At 42.7% G+C, this 22,500-nt stretch overlaps 1 protein-coding gene across 1 annotated transcript in view; it reads right to left on the bottom strand.

Annotated features, from left to right (window-relative positions):
- The window catches only part of LOC118383811 (leucine-rich repeat-containing G-protein coupled receptor 5-like), a gene marked incomplete at its 5' end in the record, with an annotated part of 41,169 nt that overhangs the window by 1,210 nt on the left and 17,459 nt on the right, over positions 1-22,500 (bottom strand). Inside the window, 5 exons of the mRNA XM_052513392.1 lie at positions 1-1,114; positions 4,048-4,122; positions 4,310-4,446; positions 20,548-20,673; positions 21,230-21,301. The exon at positions 1-1,114 is cut by the window's left edge and continues 1,210 nt beyond it. Coding sequence (XP_052369352.1) covers positions 39-1,114; positions 4,048-4,122; positions 4,310-4,446; positions 20,548-20,673; positions 21,230-21,301 — 1,486 coding nt within the window. The remainder of the gene's footprint in view (positions 1,115-4,047; positions 4,123-4,309; positions 4,447-20,547; positions 20,674-21,229; positions 21,302-22,500) is intronic.

Below are 22,500 nucleotides of genomic sequence, written 5' to 3'. Positions count from 1 at the left end.
CTGGGAGTAAAAGCAGTGTAGCCTGAACGCTAGTCTGCCTAGCGACAGGGGATGAAGGCAATCGGAGGGTGGTGTGCCTCGGCGCTGGGTTGCTGCCCCGCCCCCCTAGACTCCTCCTCCTCCTCTGACACCCCGAAGGTGACCAGGGCCTGCGTGGAGTCACATGACTGTTTCTCTGCGTCCTCCGAGTTGAGCGAGACGAGGCTGAGTCGGCGGGGTCTGCTGAGGCGCAGGGCGCCGCGAGTCCTTCTGTGGAGCAGGCCCAGGTCCTCTCTGAAGTGAGGGTTGAAGAGGACGTAGAGTAGAGGGTTGAGGCAGGCTGGGAGAGGAACCACCACTAGAAGCACTGACTTCACCACCTCAGGCCCTACTGAGGGCAGTTTCAGCAGGGAGGAGAAGGAGAGGAAGGCTACAGGGAAGTAGAGGAGACAGTTGGTGAACAGCAGCCAGGCCACGTGACGGATCATGGAGCAGTCCCACAGGTTGTCCGGCTCTCCTTTCTCCAGGCTGCAGTAGAGGCGGGCGTATGTGACGGTCATGATGAGATAACATAGGGAGTTGACCAGGACTAGAGCCACCATGAAGCCCAGAGAGGAGGGCTCTTCGTAGGGCATGGGGAGACAGATGGAGGAGACTCCGTAGTCCCCCAGCAGGGGGAGCAGGGTGATAGCCAGGCCCAGAAGGAAACACAAGGCGGCCACCAGCCTCAGCGTGCCCGTCGAACTCTTCCCCTCGGCGGCCTTGCCTCTCCGTATCGACAGCCCCCTCTCCAGGGCGGCCACAGTCAGTAAGAAGATACTGGTCTCAGAAGCGAAGATGGAGACGAAGCCGGTCAGCTTGCAGCCCGTGCTGCTCTCCCAACGCGCCCCGTAGCGGCCGAAGCTGCCGAAGGTCAAGGCATCGACGGTGGCCAGCGTGGCAGACCACAGCCCCATCAGACTGTTTACCAGAGCCAGCAGGCCAATCAGCAGCTTCACAGGGGACAGGAAGGACGGGGAGAGAAAGATGGAGACCATCACCAGTGTGTTGCAGACCAGGGAGAGAGTAGCAATGACCCACACACCAACACGGATCAACCAGCTGCCAAACAGGTGGTGGCAAGGACGGAACGGACCTGGGGAAGGACAGATCAATCAATCAGTCAATCAACCAGTCAATCAATCAACCAGTCAATCAATAAATCATTCAACCAGTCAATCAATCAACCAGTCAATCAATAATTCATTCAACCAGTCAATCAATCAACCAGTCAATCAATAAATCACTCAACCAGTCAATCAATAAATCACTCAACCAGTCAATCAATAAATCACTCAACCAGTCAATCAATAAATCAATCAACCAGTCAATCACATTCAACCAGTCAATCAATAAATCAATCAACCAGTCAATCACTCAACCAGTCAATCAATAAATCAATCAACCAGTCAATCAATAAATCATTCAACCAGTCAATCAATAAATCACTCAACCAGTCAATCACTCAACCAGTCAATCAATAAATCAATCAACCAGTCAATCATTCAACCAGTCAATCAATAAATCAATCAACCAGTCAATCAATAAATCACTCAACCAGTCAATCAATAAATCATTCAACCAGTCAATCAATAAATCACTCAACCAGTCAATCAATAAATCAATCAACCAGTCAATCAATAAATCAATCAACCAGTCAATCAATAAATCACTCAACCAGTCAATCAATAAATCAATCAACCAGTCAATCAATAAATCAATCAACCAGTCAATCAATAAATCACTCAACCAGTCAATCAATAAATCAATCAACCAGTCAATCAATAAATCACTCAACCAGTCAATCAATAAATCAATCAACCAGTCAATCACTCAACCAGTCAATCAATAAATCAATCAACCAGTCAATCAATAAATCATTCAACCAGTCAATCAATAAATCACTCAACCAGTCAATCACTCAACCAGTCAATCAATAAATCACTCAACCAGTCAATCAATAAATCACTCAACCAGTCAATCAATAAATCAATCAACCAGTCAATCAATAAATCACTCAACCAGTCAATCAATAAATCATTCAACCAGTCAATCAATAAATCATTCAACCAGTCAATCAATAAATCACTCAACCAGTCAATCAATAAATCACTCAACCAGTCAATCAATAAATCACTCAACCAGTCAATCAATAAATCAATCAACCAGTCAATCAATAAATCAATCAACCAGTCAATCAATAAATCACTCAACCAGTCAATCAATAAATCATTCAACCAGTCAATCAATAAATCACTCAACCAGTCAATCAATAAATCAATCAACCAGTCAATCAATAAATCAATCAACCAGTCAATCAATAAATCACTCAACCAGTCAATCAATCAACCAGTCAATCAATAAATCAATCAACCAGTCAATCAATAAATCACTCAACCAGTCAATCAATAAATCACTCAACCAGTCAATCAATAAATCACTCAACCAGTCAATCAATAAATCACTCAACCAGTCAATCACTCAACCAGTCAATCATTCAACCAGTCAATCACTCAACCAGTCAATCAATAAATCAATCAACCAGTCAATCACTCAACCAGTCAATCAATAAATCACTCAACCAGTCAATCAATAAATCACTCAACCAGTCAATCAATAAATCAATCAACCAGTCAATCAATAAATCATTCAACCAGTCAATCACTAAATCACTCAACCAGTCAATCACTCAACCAGTCAATCACTCAACCAGTCAATCACTCAACCAGTCAATCACTCAACCAGTCAATCAATAAATCACTCAACCAGTCAATCAATAAATCACTCAACCAGTCAATCAATAAATAAATCAACCAGTCAATCAATAAATCATTCAACCAGTCAATCAATAAATCACTCAACCAGTCAATCAATAAATCACTCAACCAGTCAATCAATAAATCACTCAACCAGTCAATCACTCAACCAGTCAATCAATAAATCAATCAACCAGTCAATCACTCAACCAGTCAATCAATAAATCAATCAACCAGTCAATCAATAAATCATTCAACCAGTCAATCACTCAACCAGTCAATCAATAAATCACTCAACCAGTCAATCAGTCAACCAGTCAATCAATAAATCAATCAACCAGTCAATCAATAAATCAATCAACCAGTCAATCACTCAACCAGTCAATCAATAAATCAATCAACCAGTCAATCAATAAATCATTCAACCAGTCAATCAATAAATCAATCAACCAGTCAATCACTCAACCAGTCAATCATTCAACCAGTCAATCACTCAACCAGTCAATCAATAAATCAATCAACCAGTCAATCACTCAACCAGTCAATCAATAAATCACTCAACCAGTCAATCAATAAATCATTCAACCAGTCAATCACTAAATCACTCAACCAGTCAATCACTCAACCAGTCAATCACTCAACCAGTCAATCACTCAACCAGTCAATCACTAAATCACTCAACCAGTCAATCACTCAACCAGTCAATCACTCAACCAGTCAATCAATAAATCATTCAACCAGTCAATCAATAAATCACTCAACCAGTCAATCAATAAATCACTCAACCAGTCAATCAGTCAACCAGTCAATCAATCAATCAATCAACCAGTCAATCACTCAACCAGTCAATCAATAAATCACTCAACCAGTCAATCAATAAATCACTCAACCAGTCAATCAATAAATCATTCAACCAGTCAATCACTAAATCACTCAACCAGTCAATCATTCAACCAGTCAATCAATAAATCATTCAACCAGTCAATCAATAAATCAATCAACCAGTCAATCACTCAACCAGTCAATCAATAAATCACTCAACCAGTCAATCAATAAATCATTCAACCAGTCAATCACTAAATCACTCAACCAGTCAATCACTCAACCAGTCAATCACTCAACCAGTCAATCACTAAATCACTCAACCAGTCAATCACTCAACCAGTCAATCACTCAACCAGTCAATCACTCAACCAGTCAATCAATAAATCATTAAACAAATCAATGTATGAACCATGTTAGGGGGAAGGGGGGGGGGGGGGTGTTGCCTTACCAGGTGATGGGGAACACTGGACAGTGTGGTGGGATTTGGGCTCATCATCAAAGTCCAACAGAAAGTCCTCGTGGTCTTAAATCAAATCAAAGGTTATATCCAGGTTATCAAGACGTTTCATAGGAACTGAAAATGAGTCACTGTTTCTGTCAGGAGGCATATTAGCGACACACCATGTATCCTTACAACACGGATCTGAAGTGGTATCCCCATTCCCTTTTAAGGGAGGCAGTGTACTATCTGGGGTTGTTTGAGAACACACCTTGGTTAGACAAGATGCCCTCCCTCCTCCCGAAGTCGTCCTTCCCATTGTGGTTATTGTCTCTGTCCCAGGGAGAGGAGTGTTTCTCACAGGAGACGAAGGCACAGCACTGGAAGGCATAGGGCAGCTCCATCACCCTACAGAGAGAGAGACATACCAGACATACAACATACTAATTAGGATCTGAAGAGAGAGACATACCAGACATACAGCATACCAATTAGGATCTGGAGAGAGAGACATACCAGACATACAACATACCAATTAGGATCTGGAGAGAGAGAGACATACCAGACATACAACATACCAATTAGGATCTGAAGAGAGAGACATACCAGACATACAACATACCAATTAGGATCTGGAGAGAGAGAGAGACATACCAGACAGACAACATACCAATTAGGATCTGAAGAGAGAGACATACCAGACATACAACATACTAATTAGGATCTGGAGAGAGAGACATACCAGACATACAACATACCAATTAGGATCTGGCTAAAAATACCCTTTATGGTTGTGAGGTCAAGGGTCCGCTCACCAAACAAGATTTCACAAAGTAGGACAAACACCAAATTGAGACTCTGCATGCAGAATTCTGCAAAAATATCCTCCGTGTACAACGTAGAACACCAAATAATGCATGCAGAGCAGAATTAGGCCGATACCCACTAATTATCAAAATCCAGAAAAGAGCCATTAAATTCTACAACCAAAGGAGGCAATTCCCAAACCTTCCATAACAAAGCCATCACCTACAGAGAGATGAACCTGGAGAAGAGTCCCCTAAGCAAGCTGGTCCTGGGGCTCTGTTCACAAACACAAACACACCCCACAGAGCCCCAGGACAGCAGCACAATTAGACACAACCAAATCATGAGAAAACAAAAAGATAATTACTTTACACATTGGAAAGAATTAACAAAAAAACTGAGCAAACTAGAATGCTATTTGGCCCTACACAGAGAGTACACAGCGGCAGAATACCTGACCACTGTGACTGACCCAAACTTAAGGAAAGCTTTGACTATGTACAGACTCAGTGAGCATAGTCTTGCTATTGAGAAAGGCCGCCGTAGGCAGACATGGCTCTCAAGAGAAGACAGGCTATGTGCTCACTGCCCACAAAATGAGTTGGAAACTGAGCTGCACTTCCTAACCTCCTGCCCAATGTATGACCATATTAGAGAGACATATTTCCCTCAGATTACACAGATCCACAAAGAATTTGAAAATATCTACTGAGTGAAATACCACAGTGTTCCATCACAGCAGCAAGATTTGTGACCTGTTGCCACAAGAAAAGGGCAACCAGTGAAGAACAAACACCATTGTAAATACAACCCATATTTATGCTTATTTATTTTCCCTTGTGTACTTTAACCATTTGTACATTGTTACAACACTGTATATATACACAATATGACATTTGTAATGTCTTTATTGTTTTGAAACTTCTGTATGTGTAATGTTTACTGTTAATTTCTATTGTTTATTTCACTTTTGTATATTATCTACCTCACTTGCTTTGGCAATGTTAACACATGTTTCCCATGACAATAAAGCCCCTTGAATTGAGTTGAATTGAGTTAGAGAGAGAGAAAGAGAGAGAGATACAGTTGAAGTCGGATGTTTACATACACTTAGGTTGGAGTCATTAAAACTCAATGTTAACACGTTTGAATTGAGAGAGATTGAATTGAGAGAGAGAGAGATGGAGAGAGAGAGAGAGAGAGAGAGAGAGAGAGAGAGAGAGAGAGAGAGAGAGAGAGAGAGAGAGAGAGAGAGAGAGAGACAGAGAGAGAGAGAGAGAGAGAGACAGAGAGAGAGAGATAGAGAGACAGAGAGAGAGAGACAGAGAGAGAGAGAGAGAGAGAGAGAGAGACAGAGAGAGAGACAGAGAGAGAGAGAGAGAGAGAGAGAGAGAGAGAGAGACAGAGAGAGAGAGAGAGAGAGAGAGAGAGAGAGAGAGAGAGAGAGAGAGAGAGAGAGAGAGAGAGACAGAGAGAGAGAGAGAGAGAGAGAGAGAGAGAGAGAGAGAGAGAGAGACAGAGAGAGAGAGAGAGAGAGAGAGAGAGAGAGACAGAGAGAGAGAGAGAGAGAGAGAGAGAGAGAGAGAGAGAGAGAGAGAGAGAGAGACAGAGAGAGAGAGAGAGAGACAGAGAGAGAGAGAGAGAGAGAGAGAGAGAGAGAGAGAGAGAGAGAGAGAGAGAGAGAGAGAGAGAGAGAGAGAGAGACAGAGAGAGAGACAGAGAGAGAGAGAGAGAGAGACAGAGAGAGAGACAGAGAGAGAGAGAGAGAGAGAGAGAGAGAGAGAGAGAGAGAGAGAGAGAGAGAGAGACAGAGAGAGAGTCATCCTACAAGAAACATGGTATAAAGGAGATGGACCCACTGGTTGTCCTCTAGGTTACAGAGAGCTGGTGGTCACAGCCACCAAACTACCAGGTGTGAAAAGAGGAAGAGACAGGGGGAATGCTAATTTGGTATAGAGCAGACCTAACTCACTCTATTAAATTGGTCAAAACAGGAACATTTTACATCTGGCTTGAAATTCAAAAGGAAATGATCTCAACAAAGAAAAATGTCCTCATGTGTTCTACCTATATCCCTCCAATAGAATCCCCATACTTTAACAATGACAGCTTCTTCATCCTAGAGGGGGAGATCAACCATTTCCAGGCCCAGGGACATGTACTAGTCTGTGGCGACCTAAATGCCAGAACCGGACAAGAACCTGACACCCTCCCTGTAGGTGACAGCATTCCCTCCCTCACATGCCCCCCATAGGCACAACTATGACAACATAACTAACAAAAACGGGTCACAACTCCTGCAGCTCTGTCAGACACTGGGTATGTACATAGTCAATGGTAGCCTTCGAGGGGACTCCTACGGTAGGTACACCTATACCTTGTCTTTTGGCAGTAGTACTGTAGACTACTTTATCACTGACCTCAACCCAGAGTCTATTAGAACGTTCAGTCAGCCCACTGACACCCCTATCAGACCACAGCAAAATCACAGTCTACTTGAACCTAGCAATGCTCAATCATGAGGCATCAAAGCCAAAGGAACTAAATAACATTAAGAAATGCTGTAGATGGAAGGAAAGTAGTGTGGAAATCTACCAAAAAATGAGGGAACAACAAATTCAATCCCTTCTAGACAATTTCCTGGACAAAATGTTTCACTGTGATAGTGAAGGTGTAAACTTGATAGTAGAAAACCTAACCAGTTTATTTGACCTCAGCTTCCCTATCAAATCTAAACATTTCAAGCAGACAACCCCTTGAACATTAACAACAATGGTTTGATGAAGAATGCAAAAAGTATTTAGTCAGCCACCAATTGTGCAAGTTCTCCCACTTAAAAAGATGAGAGAGGCCTGTAATTTTCATCATAGGTACACTTCAAATATGACAGACAAAATGACAAGAAAAATCCAGAAAATCACATAGTAGGATTTTTAATGAATTTATTTGCAAATTATGGTGGAAAATAAGTATTTGGTCACCTACAAACAAGCAAGATGTTTGGCTCTCACAGACCTGTAACTTCTTCTTTAAGAGGCTCCTCTGTCCTCCACTCGGTACCTGTATTAAAGGCACCTGTTTGAACTTGTTATCAGTATAAAAGACACCTGTCCACAACCTAAAAACAGTCACACTCCAAACTCCACTATGGCCAAGACCAAAGAGCTGTCAAAGGACACCAGAAACAAAATTGTAGACCTGCACCAGGCTGGGAAGAGGTAAGCAGCTTGGTTTGAAGAAATCAACTGTGGGAGCAATTATTAGGAAATGGAAGACGTACAAGACCACTGATAATCTCCCTCAATCTGGGGAGATTAACAGCCCCAAAACATCACTGCTCTAGAGGAGATCTGCATGGAGGAATGGGCCAAAATACCAGCAACAGTGTGTGAAAACCTTGTGAAGACTTACAGAAAACGTTTGACCTCTGTCATTGCCAACAAGGGGTAAATAACAAAGTATTGAGATAAACTTTTGTTATTGACCAAATACTTATTTTCCACCCACCATAATTTGCAAATAAATTCATTAAAAATCCTACAATGTGATTTTCAGGATTTTTTTCTCATTTGTCTGTCATAGTTGAAGTGTACCTATGATGAAAAGTACAGGCCTCTCTCATCTTTTTAAGTGGGAGAACTTGCACAATTGGTGGCTGACTAAATACTTTATGCCCCACTGTATGTATTGGGTGAAATATCACAGTGTGCCATCACAGCAGCAATATTTGTGACCTGTTGCCACAAGAAAAGGGCAACCAGTGAAGAACAAACACCATTGTAAATACAACCTATATTACATTTATTTATTTTCCCTTTTGTACTTTAACTATTTTCACATCATTACAACACTGTAATAAAGCCATAATAGGACATTTTAAAAGTATTTGTTCTTTCTGAACTTGTGAGTGTAATGTTTACTGTTCATTTTTAATAGTTTATTTCACTTTTGTTTATTGTCTACTTCACTTGCCTTGGCAATGTTAACATACGTTTACCATGCCAATAAAGCCCTTAAATTGAAACTGAAAGAAAAAGAGAGAGAACAGGAGAGAGATTGTGCAAGGAGAGGAAAGGAGAGAGAAAAGGAGAGAGAGAGAACAGGAAAGAGAGAGAGAGAGAGAACAGGAGAGAGAGAGAACAGGAGAGAGATCGTGCAAGGAGAGGAAAGGAGAGAGAAAAGGAGAGAGAGAGAACAGGAAAGAGAGAGAGAGAGAACAGGAGAGAGAGAGAACAGGAGAGAGATCGTGCAAGGAGAGAAAAGGAGAGAGAAAAGGAGAGAGAGAGAACAGGAAAGAGAGAGAGAGAGATAACAGGAGAGAGATCGTGCAAGGAGGGGAAAGGAGAGAGAAAAGGAGAGAGAGGGAGAACAGGAGAGAGAACAGGAGAGAGAGAGAACAGGAGAGAGAAAAGGAGAGAGAGAGAACATGAGAGAGAGAGAACAGGAGAGAGATCGTGCAAGGAGGGGAAAGGAGAGAGAAAAGGAGAGAGAGAGAGAACAGGAGAGAGAGAGAGAGAGAGAGAGAGAGAGAGAGAGAGAGAGAGAGAGAGAGAGAGAGAGAGAGAGAGAGAGAGAGAGAGAGAGAGAGAGAGAGAGAGAGAGAGAGAGAGAGAGAGAGAGAGAGAGAGAGAGAGAGAGAGAGAGAGAGAGAGAGAGAACAGGAGAGAGAGAGAACAGGAGAGAGATCGTGCAAGGAGAGGATAGGAGAGAGAAAAGGAGAGAGAGAGAGAACAGGAGAGAGAGAGAGAACAGGAGAGAGAGAACAGGAGAGAGATCGTGCAAGGAGAGGAAAGGAGAGAGAAAAGGAGAGAGAGAGAACAGGAGAGAGATCGTGCAAGTAGAGGAAAGGAGAGAGAAAAGTAGAGAGAGAGAACAGGAGAGAGATCGTGCAAGTAGAGGAAAGGAGAGAGAAAAGGAGAGAGAGAGAGAACAGGAGAGAGAGAGAGAACAGGAGAGAGAGAGGACAGGAGAGAGAGAGAACATGAGAGAGATCGTGCAAGTAGAGGAAAGGAGAGAGAAAAGGAGAGAGAGAGAACAGGAGAGAGAGAGAGAACAGGAGAGAGAGAGAACAGGAGAGAGAAAGAACAGGAGAGAGATCGTGCCAGTAGAGGAAAGGAGAAAGAAAAGGAGAGAGAGAGAGAAAAGGAGAGAGAGAGAGAACAGGAGAGAGAGAGAGAGAGCAGAGAGAGAGAGAGAGAGAGAGAGAGAGAGGAGAGCGAGAGAGAACAGGAGAGAGAGAGGGAGAGAGAACAGGAGAGAGATCGTGCAAGGAGAGGAAAGGAGAGAGATTCGATTTGGATCTCTTATAGTCCTCATTTGGACGAATCATCCAAAAGTCCTTAAACATTAAAATTCATGATGCGAACACATATAACACACTATTACAAACATACATAAAACATATTTGTATGTAGAGAGAGAGAGAGAGAGAACAGTAGAGATATAGAGAGAGAGAACATTAGAGAGAGAGGGAGAGAACAGTAGAGATATAGAGAGAGAGAACAGTAGAGAGAGAGAGAGAACAGTAGAGAGAGAACAGTAGAGAGAGAGGGAGAGAACAGTAGAGATATATATAGCGAGAGAACAGTAGAGAGAGAGAACAGTAGAGAGAGAGAGATAACAGTAGGAGAGAGAGAGAACAGTAGAGAGAGAGAGAGAGAGAGAGAGAACAGTAGAGAGAGAGAGAGAACAGTAGAGAGAGAGAGAGAACAGTAGAGAGAGAGAGAGAACAGTAGAGAGAGAACAGTAGAGAGAGAACAGTAGAGAGAGAGAATGGTAGAGAGAGAGGGAAAAGTAGAGAGAGAGAGAGAACAGTAGAGAGAGAACAGTAGAGAGAGAGAGATAACAGGAGAGAGAGAACAGTAGAGAGAGAACAGTAGAGAGAGAGAGAGAACAGTAGAGAGAGAACAGTAGAGAGAGAGAGAACAGTAGAGAGAGAACAGTAGAGAGAGAGAACAGTAGAGAGAGAGAGAGAGAGAGAACAGTAGAGAGAGAGAACAGTAGAGAGAGAGAGAGAGAGAAACAGTAGAGAGAGAGAACAGTAGAGAGAGAGAGAGAGAGAGAGAGAGAGAGAGAGAGAGAGAGAGAGAGAGAACAGTAGAGAGAGAGAACAGTAGAGAGAGAGAACAGTAGAGAGAGAGAGAACAGAGAACAGAGAGAGAGAGAGAGACAGTAGAGAGAGAGAACAGTAGAGAGAGAGAGAACAGTAGAGAGAGAGAGAACAGTAGAGAGAGAGAGAGAGAACAGTAGAGAGAGAGAGAGAGCAGTAGAGAGAGAGAGAGAACAGTAGAGAGAGAACAGTAGAGAGAGAGAGAACAGTAGAGGGAGAACAGTAGAGAGAGAGAACAGTAGAGAGAGAACAGTAGAGAGAGAGAGAGACAGTAGAGAGAGAGAACAGTAGAGAGAGAGAGAGAGAGAACAGTAGAGAGAGAGAACAGTAGAGAGAGAGAGAGAGAGAGAGAGAGAGAGAGAGAGAGAGAGAAAAGTAGAGAGAGAGAATGGTAGAGAGAGAGGGAAAAGTAGAGAGAGAGAGAGAACAGTAGAGAGAGAACAGTAGAGAGAGAGAGAGAACAGTAGAGAGAGAACAGTAGAGAGAGAACAGTAGAGAGAGAGAGAACAGTAGAGAGAGAACAGTAGAGAGAGAGAGAGAACAGGAGAGAGAGAACAGTAGAGAGAGAGAGAACAGTAGAGAGAGAACAGTAGAGAGAGAGAACAGTAGAGAGAGAGAGAGAGAGAGAGAACAGTAGAGAGAGAGAACAGTAGAGAGAGAGAGAGAGAGAACAGTAGAGAGAGAGAACAGTAGAGAGAGAGAGAGAGAGAGAGAGAGAGAGAGAGAGAGAGAGAGAGAACAGTAGAGAGAGAGAGAACAGTAGAGAGAGAGAGAACAGTAGAGAGAGAGAGAGAGAGAACAGTAGAGAGAGAGAGAACAGTAGAGAGAGAGAGAACAGTAGAGAGAGAGAGAACAGTAGAGAGAGAGAGAGAACAGTAGAGAGAGAGAGAGAGAACAGTAGAGAGAGAGAGAGAGCAGTAGAGAGAGAGAGAGAACAGTAGAGAGAGAACAGCAGAGAGAGAGAACAGTAGAGAGAGATAGAAAGAGTCAGTCAACACAACACAAGGCATAGGGCAGCTCCATCACTCTACAGACAGACAGAAGAGACAAAACACAATGCTACCACCACGCTCAACTGTTATTTAAATACCAACTGACACGCAACTTTACAGAAATAAATCACCAACTGTTTATCCAGAATTGAAATTACACTGATGTATGACATCATACAAATATGTAAGTCTAGGAGCTCCTAGCGGAAGGGATGTAAATGTTGACTAACTGAGGAGGCTGTAACTATGGCCTGGGTAAATCATGTTTTAATGGTTGGTCCTCCAACTGTAACTATGGCCTGGGTAAATCATGTTTTAATGGTTGGTCCTCCAACTGTAACTATGACCTGGGTAAATCATGTTTTAATGGTTGGTCCTTCAACTGTAACTATGACCTGGGTAAATCATGTTTTAATGGTTGGTCCTCCAACTGTAACTATGGCCTGGGTAAATCATGTTTTAATGGTTGGTCCTTCAACTGTAACTATGACCTGGGTAAATCATGTTTTAATGGTTGGTCCTCCAACTGTAACTATGACCTGGGTAAATCATGTTTTAATGGTTGGTCCTCCAACTGTAACTATGACCTGGGTAAATCATGTTTTAATGGTTGGTCCTCCAACTGTAACTATGACCTGGGTAAATCATGTTTTAATGGTTGGTCCTCCAACTGTAACTATGACCTGGGTAAATCATGTTTTAATGGTTGGTCCTCCAACTGTAACTATGACCTGGGTAAATCATGTTTTAATGGTTGGTCCTCCAACTGTAACTATGACCTGGGTAAATCATGTTTTAATGGTTGGTCCTTCAACTGTAACTATGACCTGGGTAAATCATGTTTTAATGGTTGGTCCTTCAACTGTAACTATGGCCTGGGTAAATCATGTTTTAATGGTTGGTCCTCCAACTGTAACTAACATGTTTTAATGGTTGGTCCTTCAACTGTAACTATGACCTGGGTAAATCATGTTTTAATGGTTGGTCCTCCAACTGTAACTATGACCTGGGTAAATCATGTTTTAATGGTTGGTCCTTCAACTGTAACTATGACCTGGGTAAATCATGTTTTAATGGTTGGTCCTCCAACTGTAACTATGACCTGGGTAAATCATGTTTTAATGGTTGGTCCTTCAACTGTAACTATGACCTGGGTAAATCATGTTTTAATGGTTGGTCCTTCAACTGTAACTATGACCTGGGTAAATCATGTTTTAATGGTTGGTCCTTCAACTGTAACTATGACCTGGGTAAATCATGTTTTAATGGTTGGTCCTTCAACTGTAACTATGACCTGGGTAAATCATGTTTTAATGGTTGGTCCTCAACTGTAACTATGACCTGGGTAAATCATGTTTTAATGGTTGGTCCTTCAACTGTAACTATGACCTGGGTAAATCATGTTTTAATGGTTGGTCCTTCAACTGTAACTATGGCCTGGGTAAATCATGTTTTAATGGTTGGTCCTCCAACTGTAACTATGGCCTGGGTAAATCATGTTTTAATGGTTGGTCCTCCAACTGTAACTATGACCTGGGTAAATCATGTTTTAATGGTTGGTCCTTCAACTGTAACTATGACCTGGGTAAATCATGTTTTAATGGTTGGTCCTTCAACTGTAACTATGACCTGGGTAAATCATGTTTTAATGGTTGGTCCTTCAACTGTAACTATGGCCTGGGTAAATCATGTTTTAATGGTTGGTCCTCCAACTGTAACTATGACCTGGGTAAATCATGTTTTAATGGTTGGTCCTTCAACTGTAACTATGGCCTGGGTAAATCATGTTTTAATGGTTGGTCCTTCAACTGTAACTATGACCTGGGTAAATCATGTTTTAATGGTTGGTCCTTCAACTGTAACTATGACCTGGGTAAATCATGTTTTAATGGTTGGTCCTTCAACTGTAACTATGACCTGGGTAAATCATGTTTTAATGGTTGGTCCTTCAACTGTAACTATGACCTGGGTAAATCATGTTTTAATGGTTGGTCCTTCAACTGTAACTATGACCTGGGTAAATCATGTTTTAATGGTTGGTCCTTCAACTGTAACTATGACCTGGGTAAATCATGTTTTAATGGTTGGTCCTCCAACTGTAACTATGACCTGGGTAAATCATGTTTTAATGGTTGGTCCTTCAACTGTAACTATGACCTGGGTAAATCATGTTTTAATGGTTGGTCCTTCAACTGTAACTATGGCCTGGGTAAATCATGTTTTAATGGTTGGTCCTTCAACTGTAACTATGACCTGGGTAAATCATGTTTTAATGGTTGGTCCTTCAACTGTAACTATGGCCTGGGTAAATCATGTTTTAATGGTTGGTCCTTCAACTGTAACTATGACCTGGGTAAATCATGTTTTAATGGTTGGTCCTTCAACTGTAACTATGACCTGGGTAAATCATGTTTTAATGGTTGGTCCTTCAACTGTAACTATGACCTGGGTAAATCATGTTTTAATGGTTGGTCCTCCAACTGTAACTATGACCTGGGTAAATCATGTTTTAATGGTTGGTCCTTCAACTGTAACTATGGCCTGGGTAAATCATGTTTTAATGGTTGGTCCTTCAACTGTAACTATGGCCTGGGTAAATCATGTTTTAATGGTTGGTCCTTCAACTGTAACTATGGCCTGGGTAAATCATGTTTTAATGGTTGGTCCTTCAACTGTAACTATGGCCTGGGTAAATCATGTTTTAATGGTTGGTCCTCCAACTGTAACTATGACCTGGGTAAATCATGTTTTAATGGTTGGTCCTTCAACTGTAACTATGACCTGGGTAAATCATGTTTTAATGGTTGGTCCTCCAACTGTAACTATGACCTGGGTAAATCATGTTTTAATGGTTGGTCCTTCAACTGTAACTATGGCCTGGGTAAATCATGTTTTAATGGTTGGTCCTCCAACTGTAACTATGGCCTGGGTAAATCATGTTTTAATGGTTGGTCCTTCAACTGTAACTATGGTCTGGGTAAATCATGTTTTAATGGTTGGTCCTTCAACTGTAACTATGGTCTGGGTAAATCATGTTTTAATGGTTGGTCCTTCAACTGTAACTATGGCCTGGGTAAATCATGTTTTAATGGTTGGTCCTTCAACTGTAACTATGGCCTGGGTAAATCATGTTTTAATGGTTGGTCCTGTAACTATGGTCTGGGTAAATCATGTTTTAATGGTTGGTCCTTCAACTGTAACTATGGCCTGGGTAAATCATGTTTTAATGGTTGGTCCTTCAACTGTAACTATGGCCTGGGTAAATCATGTTTTAATGGTTGGTCCTTCAACTGGGCCTGGGTAAATCATGTTTTAATGGTTGGTCCTCCAACTGTAACTATGACCTGGGTAAATCATGTTTTAATGGTTGGTCCTCCAACTGTAACTATGTCCTGGGTAAATCATGTTTTAATGGTTGGTCCTCCAACTGTAACTATGACCTGGGTAAATCATGTTTTAATGGTTGGTCCTCCAACTGTAACTATGACCTGGGTAAATCATGTTTTTAATGGTTGGTCCTCCAACTGTAACTATGGCCTGGGTAAATCATGTTTTAATGGTTGGTCCTCCAACTGTAACTATGACCTGGGTAAATCATGTTTTAATGGTTGGTCCTCCAACTGTAACTATGGCCTGGGTAAATCATGTTTTAATGGTTGGTCCTCCAACTGTAACTATGACCTGGGTAAATCATGTTTTAATGGTTGGTCCTCCAACTGTAACTATGGCCTGGGTAAATCATGTTTTAATGGTTGGTCCTCCAACTGTAACTATGACCTGGGTAAATCATGTTTTAATGGTTGGTCCTCCAACTGTAACTATGACCTGGGTAAATCATGTTTTAATGGTTGGTCCTCCAACTGTAACTATGGCCTGGGTAAATCATGTTTTAATGGTTGGTCCTCCAACTGTAACTATGACCTGGGTAAATCATGTTTTAATGGTTGGTCCTCCAACTGTAACTATGTCCTGGGTAAATCATGTTGTAATGGTTGGTCCTCCAACTGTCTCCAGATGTAACTATGACCTGGGTAAATCATGTTTTAATGGTTGGTCCTCCAACTGTAACTATGACCTGGGTAAATCATGTTTTAATGGTTGGTCCTCCAACTGTAACTATGGCCTGGGTAAATCATGTTTTAATGGTTGGTCCTCCAACTGTAACTATGGCCTGGGTAAATCATGTTTTAATGGTTGGTCCTCCAACTGTAACTATGGCCTGGGTAAATCATGTTTTAATGGTTGGTCCTCCAACTGTAACTATGGCCTGGGTAAATCATGTTTTAATGGTTGGTCCTCCAACTGTAACTATGGCCTGGGTAAATCATGTTTTAATGGTTGGTCCTTCAACTGTAACTATGGCCTGGGTAAATCATGTTTTAATGGTTGGTCCTCCAACTGTAACTATGACCTGGGTAAATCATGTTTTAATGGTTGGTCCTCCAACTGTAACTATGTCCTGGGTAAATCATGTTGTAATGGTTGGTCCTCCAACTGTAACTATGACCTGGGTAAATCATGTTTTAATGGTTGGTCCTCCAACTGTAACTATGACCTGGGTAAATCATGTTTTAATGGTTGGTCCTCCAACTGTAACTATGGCCTGGGTAAATCATGTTTTAATGGTTGGTCCTCCAACTGTAACTATGACCTGGGTAAATCATGTTTTAATGGTTGGTCCTCCAACTGTAACTATGGCCTGGGTAAATCATGTTTTAATGGTTGGTCCTCCAACTGTAACTATGGCCTGGGTAAATCATGTTTTAATGGTTGGTCCTCCAACTGTAACTATGGCCTGGGTAAATCATGTTTTAATGGTTGGTCCTCCAACTGTAACTATGACCTGGGTAAATCATGTTGTAATGGTTGGTCCTCCAACTGTAACTATGACCTGGGTAAATCATGTTTTAATGGTTGGTCCTCCAACTGTAACTATGACCTGGGTAAATCATGTTTTAATGGTTGGTCCTCCAACTGTAACTATGGCCTGGGTAAATCATGTTTTAATGGTTGGTCCTTCAACTGTAACTATGACCTGGGTAAATCATGTTTTAATGGTTGGTCCTCCAACTGTAACTATGGCCTGGGTAAATCATGTTGTAATGGTTGGTCCTCCAACTGTAACTATGACCTGGGTAAATCATGTTTTAATGGTTGGTCCTCCAACTGTAACTATGGCCTGGGTAAATCATGTTTTAATGGTTGGTCCTTCAACTGTAACTATGACCTGGGTAAATCATGTTTTAATGGTTGGTCCTCCAACTGTAACTATGACCTGGGTAAATCATGTTTTAATGGTTGGTCCTCCAACTGTAACTATGACCTGGGTAAATCATGTTGTAATGGTTGGTCCTCCAACTGTAACTATGACCTGGGTAAATCATGTTTTAATGGTTGGTCCTTCAACTGTAACTATGACCTGGGTAAATCATGTTGTAATGGTTGGTCCTTCAACTGTAACTATGGCCTGGGTAAATCATGTTTTAATGGTTGGTCCTTCAACAGTAACTATGACCTGGGTAAATCATGTTTTAATGGTTGGTCCTCCAACTGGTCTGGGTAAATCATGTTTTAATGGTTGGTCCTTCAACTGTAAATATGACCTGGGTAAATCATGTTTTAATGGTTGGTCCTCCAACTGGTCTGGGTAAATCATGTTTTAATGGTTGGTCCTTCAACTGTAACTATGGCCTGGGTAAATCATGTTTTAATGGTTGGTCCTTCAACTGTAACTATGGCCTGGGTAAATCATGTTTTAATGGTTGGTCCTCCAACTGTAACTATGACCTGGGTAAATCATGTTTTAATGGTTGGTCCTCCAACTGTAACTATGGCCTGGGTAAATCATGTTTTAATGGTTGGTCCTTCAACTGTAACTATGACCTGGGTAAATCATGTTTTAATGGTTGGTCCTTCAACTGTAACTATGGCCTGGGTAAATCATGTTGTAATGGTTGGTCCTCCAACTGTAACTATGACCTGGGTAAATCATGTTTTAATGGTTGGTCCTTCAACTGTAACTATGACCTGGGTAAATCATGTTTTAATGGTTGGTCCTTCATCTGTAACTATGGCCTGGGTAAATCATGTTTTAATGGTTGGTCCTTCAACTGTAACTATGGCCTGGGTAAATCATGTTTTAATGGTTGGTCCTTCAACTGTAACTATGACCTGGGTAAATCATGTTTTAATGGTTGGTCCTTCAACTGTAACTATGGCCTGGGTAAATCATGTTTTAATGGTTGGTCCTTCAACTGGCCTGGGTAAATCATGTTTTAATGGTTGGTCCTTCAACTGTAACTATGACCTGGGTAAATCATGTTTTAATGATTGGTCCTTCAACTGTAACTATGACCTGGGTAAATCATGTTTTAATGATTGGTCCTTCAACTGTAACTATGACCTGGGTAAATCATGTTTTAATGGTTGGTCCTCCAACTGTAACTATGGCCTGGGTAAATCATGTTGTAATGGTTGGTCCTTCAACTGTAACTATGACCTGGGTAAATCATGTTTTAATGGTTGGTCCTCCAACTGTAACTATGACCTGGGTAAATCATGTTTTAATGGTTGGTCCTCCAACTGTAACTATGACCTGGGTAAATCATGTTTTAATGGTTGGTCCTTCAACTGTAACTATGACCTGGGTAAATCATGTTTTAATGGTTGGTCCTTCAACTGTAACTATGGCCTGGGTAAATCATGTTTTAATGGTTGGTCCTTCAACTGTAACTATGGCCTGGGTAAATCATGTTTTAATGGTTGGTCCTTCAACTGGTCTGGGTAAATCATGTTTTAATGGTTGGTCCTTCAACTGTAACTATGGCCTGGGTAAATCATGTTTTAATGGTTGGTCCTTCAACTGTAACTATGACCTGGGTAAATCATGTTTTAATGGCTGGTCCTTCAACTGGTCTGGGTAAATCATGTTTTAATGGTTGGTCCTCCAACTGTAACTATGGCCTGGGTAAATCATGTTTTAATGGTTGGTCCTTCAACTGTAACTATGACCTGGGTAAATCATGTTTTAATGGTTGGTCCTCCAACTGTAACTATGGCCTGGGTAAATCATGTTTTAATGGTTGGTCCTCCAACTGTAACTATGGCCTGGGTATATCATGTTTTAATGGTTGGTCCTTCAACTGGTCTGGGTATATCATGTTGTAATGGTTGGTCCTTGGTAAAAAATAAGACCCACTCTGATGGGCTTTAGAGGGTCCATGTTGCACCCTACTTCATGGTGAATGAGTGTATATTGGTGTGCTGCTCCCTTCCCTACCATGATGTACTAGAACATGAGAAGTGAGAGAGAGATGTGAGAGAGACGTGAGAGAGAGACGTGAGAAAGAGACGTGAGAGAGAGAGACGTGAGAGAGAGACGTGAGAGAGAGACGTGAGAAAGAGACGTGAGAGAGAGAGACGTGAGAGAGAGACGTGAGAGAGAGACGTGAGAGAGAGATGTGAGAGAGAGAGACGTGAGAGAGAGACGTGAGAGAGAGAGACGTGAGAGAGAGAGACGTGAGAGAGAGACGTGAGAGAGAGACGTGAGAGAGAGACGTGAGAGAGAGAGACGTGAGAGAGAGACGTGAGAGAGAGAGACGTGAGAGAGAGACGTGAGTGAGAGAGACGTCAGAGAGAGAGATGTGAGAGACGTGAGCGAGACGTGAGCGAGACGTAAGAGAGAGGCGTGAGAGAGACGTGAGAGAGACGTGACCGAGAGAGAGACATGTGAGAGACGTGAAGAGAGAGGCGTGTGAGAGAGAGACGGAAGAGAGACACAGGCGTGAGAGAGACGTGAGAGAGAGATCTGAGAGAGCGAGAGGCGTGAGAGAGAGAGGCGTGAGAGAGAGAGACCGCAAATGAATAAAGTTTTGGTGGCAATGCAATCAGCATACACTGAGTGGACAAAACATTAAGAACACCTTCCTAATATTGAGTTGAACCCCCTATTGTCCTCAGAACAGCCTGAATTCATCAGGTCATGGACTCTACAAGGTGTTGAAAGCGTTCCACTGGGATGCTGGCCCATGTTGACTCCAATGCTTCCCACAGTTGTGTCAAGTTGTCTGGATGTCCTTTGAGTGGTGGGCCATTCTTGATACACACGGTAAACTGTTGAGCGTGAAAACCCAGCAGCATTGCAGTTCTTGACACAACCCTTGTTCTCCTGGCACCTACTACCATACCCCGTTCAAAGGCACTTAAATATTTTGTCTTACCCCTTCACCCTCTGAATGGTACACACACACACAATCCATGTCTCATTTGTCTCCACCACCACCAGCATCACCAGCATCACCAAAAGCACCAGCACCACCACCAGCATCACCAAAAGCACCACCACCACCACCAGCATCACCAAACCAAAAGCACCACCACCACCACCAGCATCACCAAAAGCACCACCACCAGCATCACCAGCATCACCAAAAGCACCAGCACCACCACCAGCATCACCAGCATCACCAAAAGCACCAGCACCACCACCAGCATCACCAAAAGCACCACCACCAGCATCACCAGCATCACCAAAAGCACCACCACCACCACCAGCATCACCAAAAGCACCACCACCACCACCCCCAGCATTACTACAGGTACCTCAGTTTGGGGAGGCTCTCAGCAGGCAGTAGCTCCTGCAGGTCCTCGTTGCCAGCTAGTTTGAGGTGTGTGAGTCCATGGAGCCCAGATACAGGCAGGTAGGACAACTGGTTGGAAGTAAGATCACTGGGGGAGAGAGAAGGGAGGGGGAGGAAGTGGGAGGGAGAGAGAGAGAGAGAGAGAGAGAGAGAGAGAGAGAGAGAGAGAGAGAGAGAGAGAGAGAGAGAGAGAGAGAGAGAGAGAGAAAGAGGGGGAGGGGAGAAAGAGAGGAGGAGAGAGAGGGGGGAGAGAGAGAGAGAAGGCGGGGAGAGGGGGAGAGGGAGCGAGAGGGAGAGAGAGAGAGATAGGGGGGGGGAGAGAGGAGGGAGGGAGGGAGGGAGGGAGGGAGGGGAGAGAGAGAGAGAGAGAGAGAGAGGAGGGAGGGAGGGAGGGGAGAGAGAGAGAGGGGGGAGAAGGGGGGGAGAGGGGGAGAGGGAGCGAGAGCGGGAGAGAGAGAGAGAGAGGGGGAGGGAGAGAGAGCGAGAGAGAGAGAGTATGAGAAACACATCATCTACCACCCGATAACTAAGCAACATACATTTTTTTATACAATATAACTTGATTTAATGGACACATCATCCATTTCCGACTGACTTGAACTCTGCCTGGTTCATATGAATGAATAAAACAGTGGAGGACTCACAGTTTGATGAGGGCAGGCAGACTGGAGAAGGAGAGCGGGTTCAGAGAGGACAGTTTGTTCCAAGCCAGGTCACTGTTCCGAAGGAAGCAGAAAAAAAACAGAGAATTTTCCTTCAGTTCAGATGTTTCCTTCAGCTCCACTAATCCTGCTGCACCTCAGACGGTTGGATTTACAAGCTGAGAGATCTCCTTCAGTACCATGCTCTGCTGCACCAAGAAGTCATTCCCATTCCTCCCTCCTCCTCCTTCCCGAGCAGATTATACCAGACATGTGCCGTATCAATCCCATATTGCCCGAAGCAGGCACTTTTAAGGTTAAGTTGATTCACACACGTATCGTCGTCGTTTTGGCGTGTGAGAGGAGAATAGAAGAAGGTATTGATATCGTTTAACCAGATGAGATGAGTTGAGTGAAAACACAAAAGATATAACTAACTCGAGCAGACAGGAAGACAACGAGGGGTCATAGTTCAAACGTTATGTCCAAGAGAGATCTTAGTTCAAACAGTATGTCCAAGAGAGGTCATAGTTCAAACTGTATGTCCAAGAGAGGTCATAGTTCAAACTGTATGTCCAAGAGAGGTCATAGTTCAAACTGTATTTCCCAAGAGGGGGTCATAGTTCAAACTTTATGTCCAAGAGGGGGTCATAGTTCAAACTGTATGTCCAAGAGGGAGTCATAGTTCAAACTGTATGTCCAAGAGGGGGTCATAGTTCAAACTGTATGTCCAAGAGGGGGTCATAGTTCAAACTGTATGTCCAAGAGGGGGTCATAGTTCAAACTGTATGTCCCAAGAGGGGGTCATAGTTCAAACTGTATGTCCAAGAGGGGTCATAGTTCAAACTGTATGTCCAAGAGGGGGTCATAGTTCAAACTGTATGTCCCAAGAGGGGGTCATAGTTCAAACTGTATGTCCAAGAGGGGGTCATAGTTCAAACTGTATGTCCAAGAGGGGGTCATAGTTCAAACTGTATGTCCAAGAGGGGGTCATAGTTCAAACTGTATGTCCCAAGAGGGGGTCATAGTTCAAACTGTATGTCCAAGAGGGGGTCATAGTTCAAAGTAACTGTGTATCCAAGAGGGGATGGAACTTGGAGAATTGCTGTTCACAATTTTTACAAACTTGTACTGTGCCATTGTATTGAATGAGAAAAAGGCAAAAGAGATATATTATCTTGCATGTAAACTATGTGATTTAGTCTTTGGACAACGGTTTTGATCTACAGCCTGCTGAGCTTGGCCCCTGACCATATCTGTCTAGCGATTGTCTC

Source organism: Oncorhynchus keta, unplaced genomic scaffold, assembly GCF_023373465.1.
Source record: "Oncorhynchus keta strain PuntledgeMale-10-30-2019 unplaced genomic scaffold, Oket_V2 Un_scaffold_1044_pilon_pilon, whole genome shotgun sequence".
NCBI lineage: Eukaryota > Metazoa > Chordata > Actinopteri > Salmoniformes > Salmonidae > Oncorhynchus > Oncorhynchus keta.
This window is presented reverse-complemented; position numbering and strand designations above follow the sequence as displayed.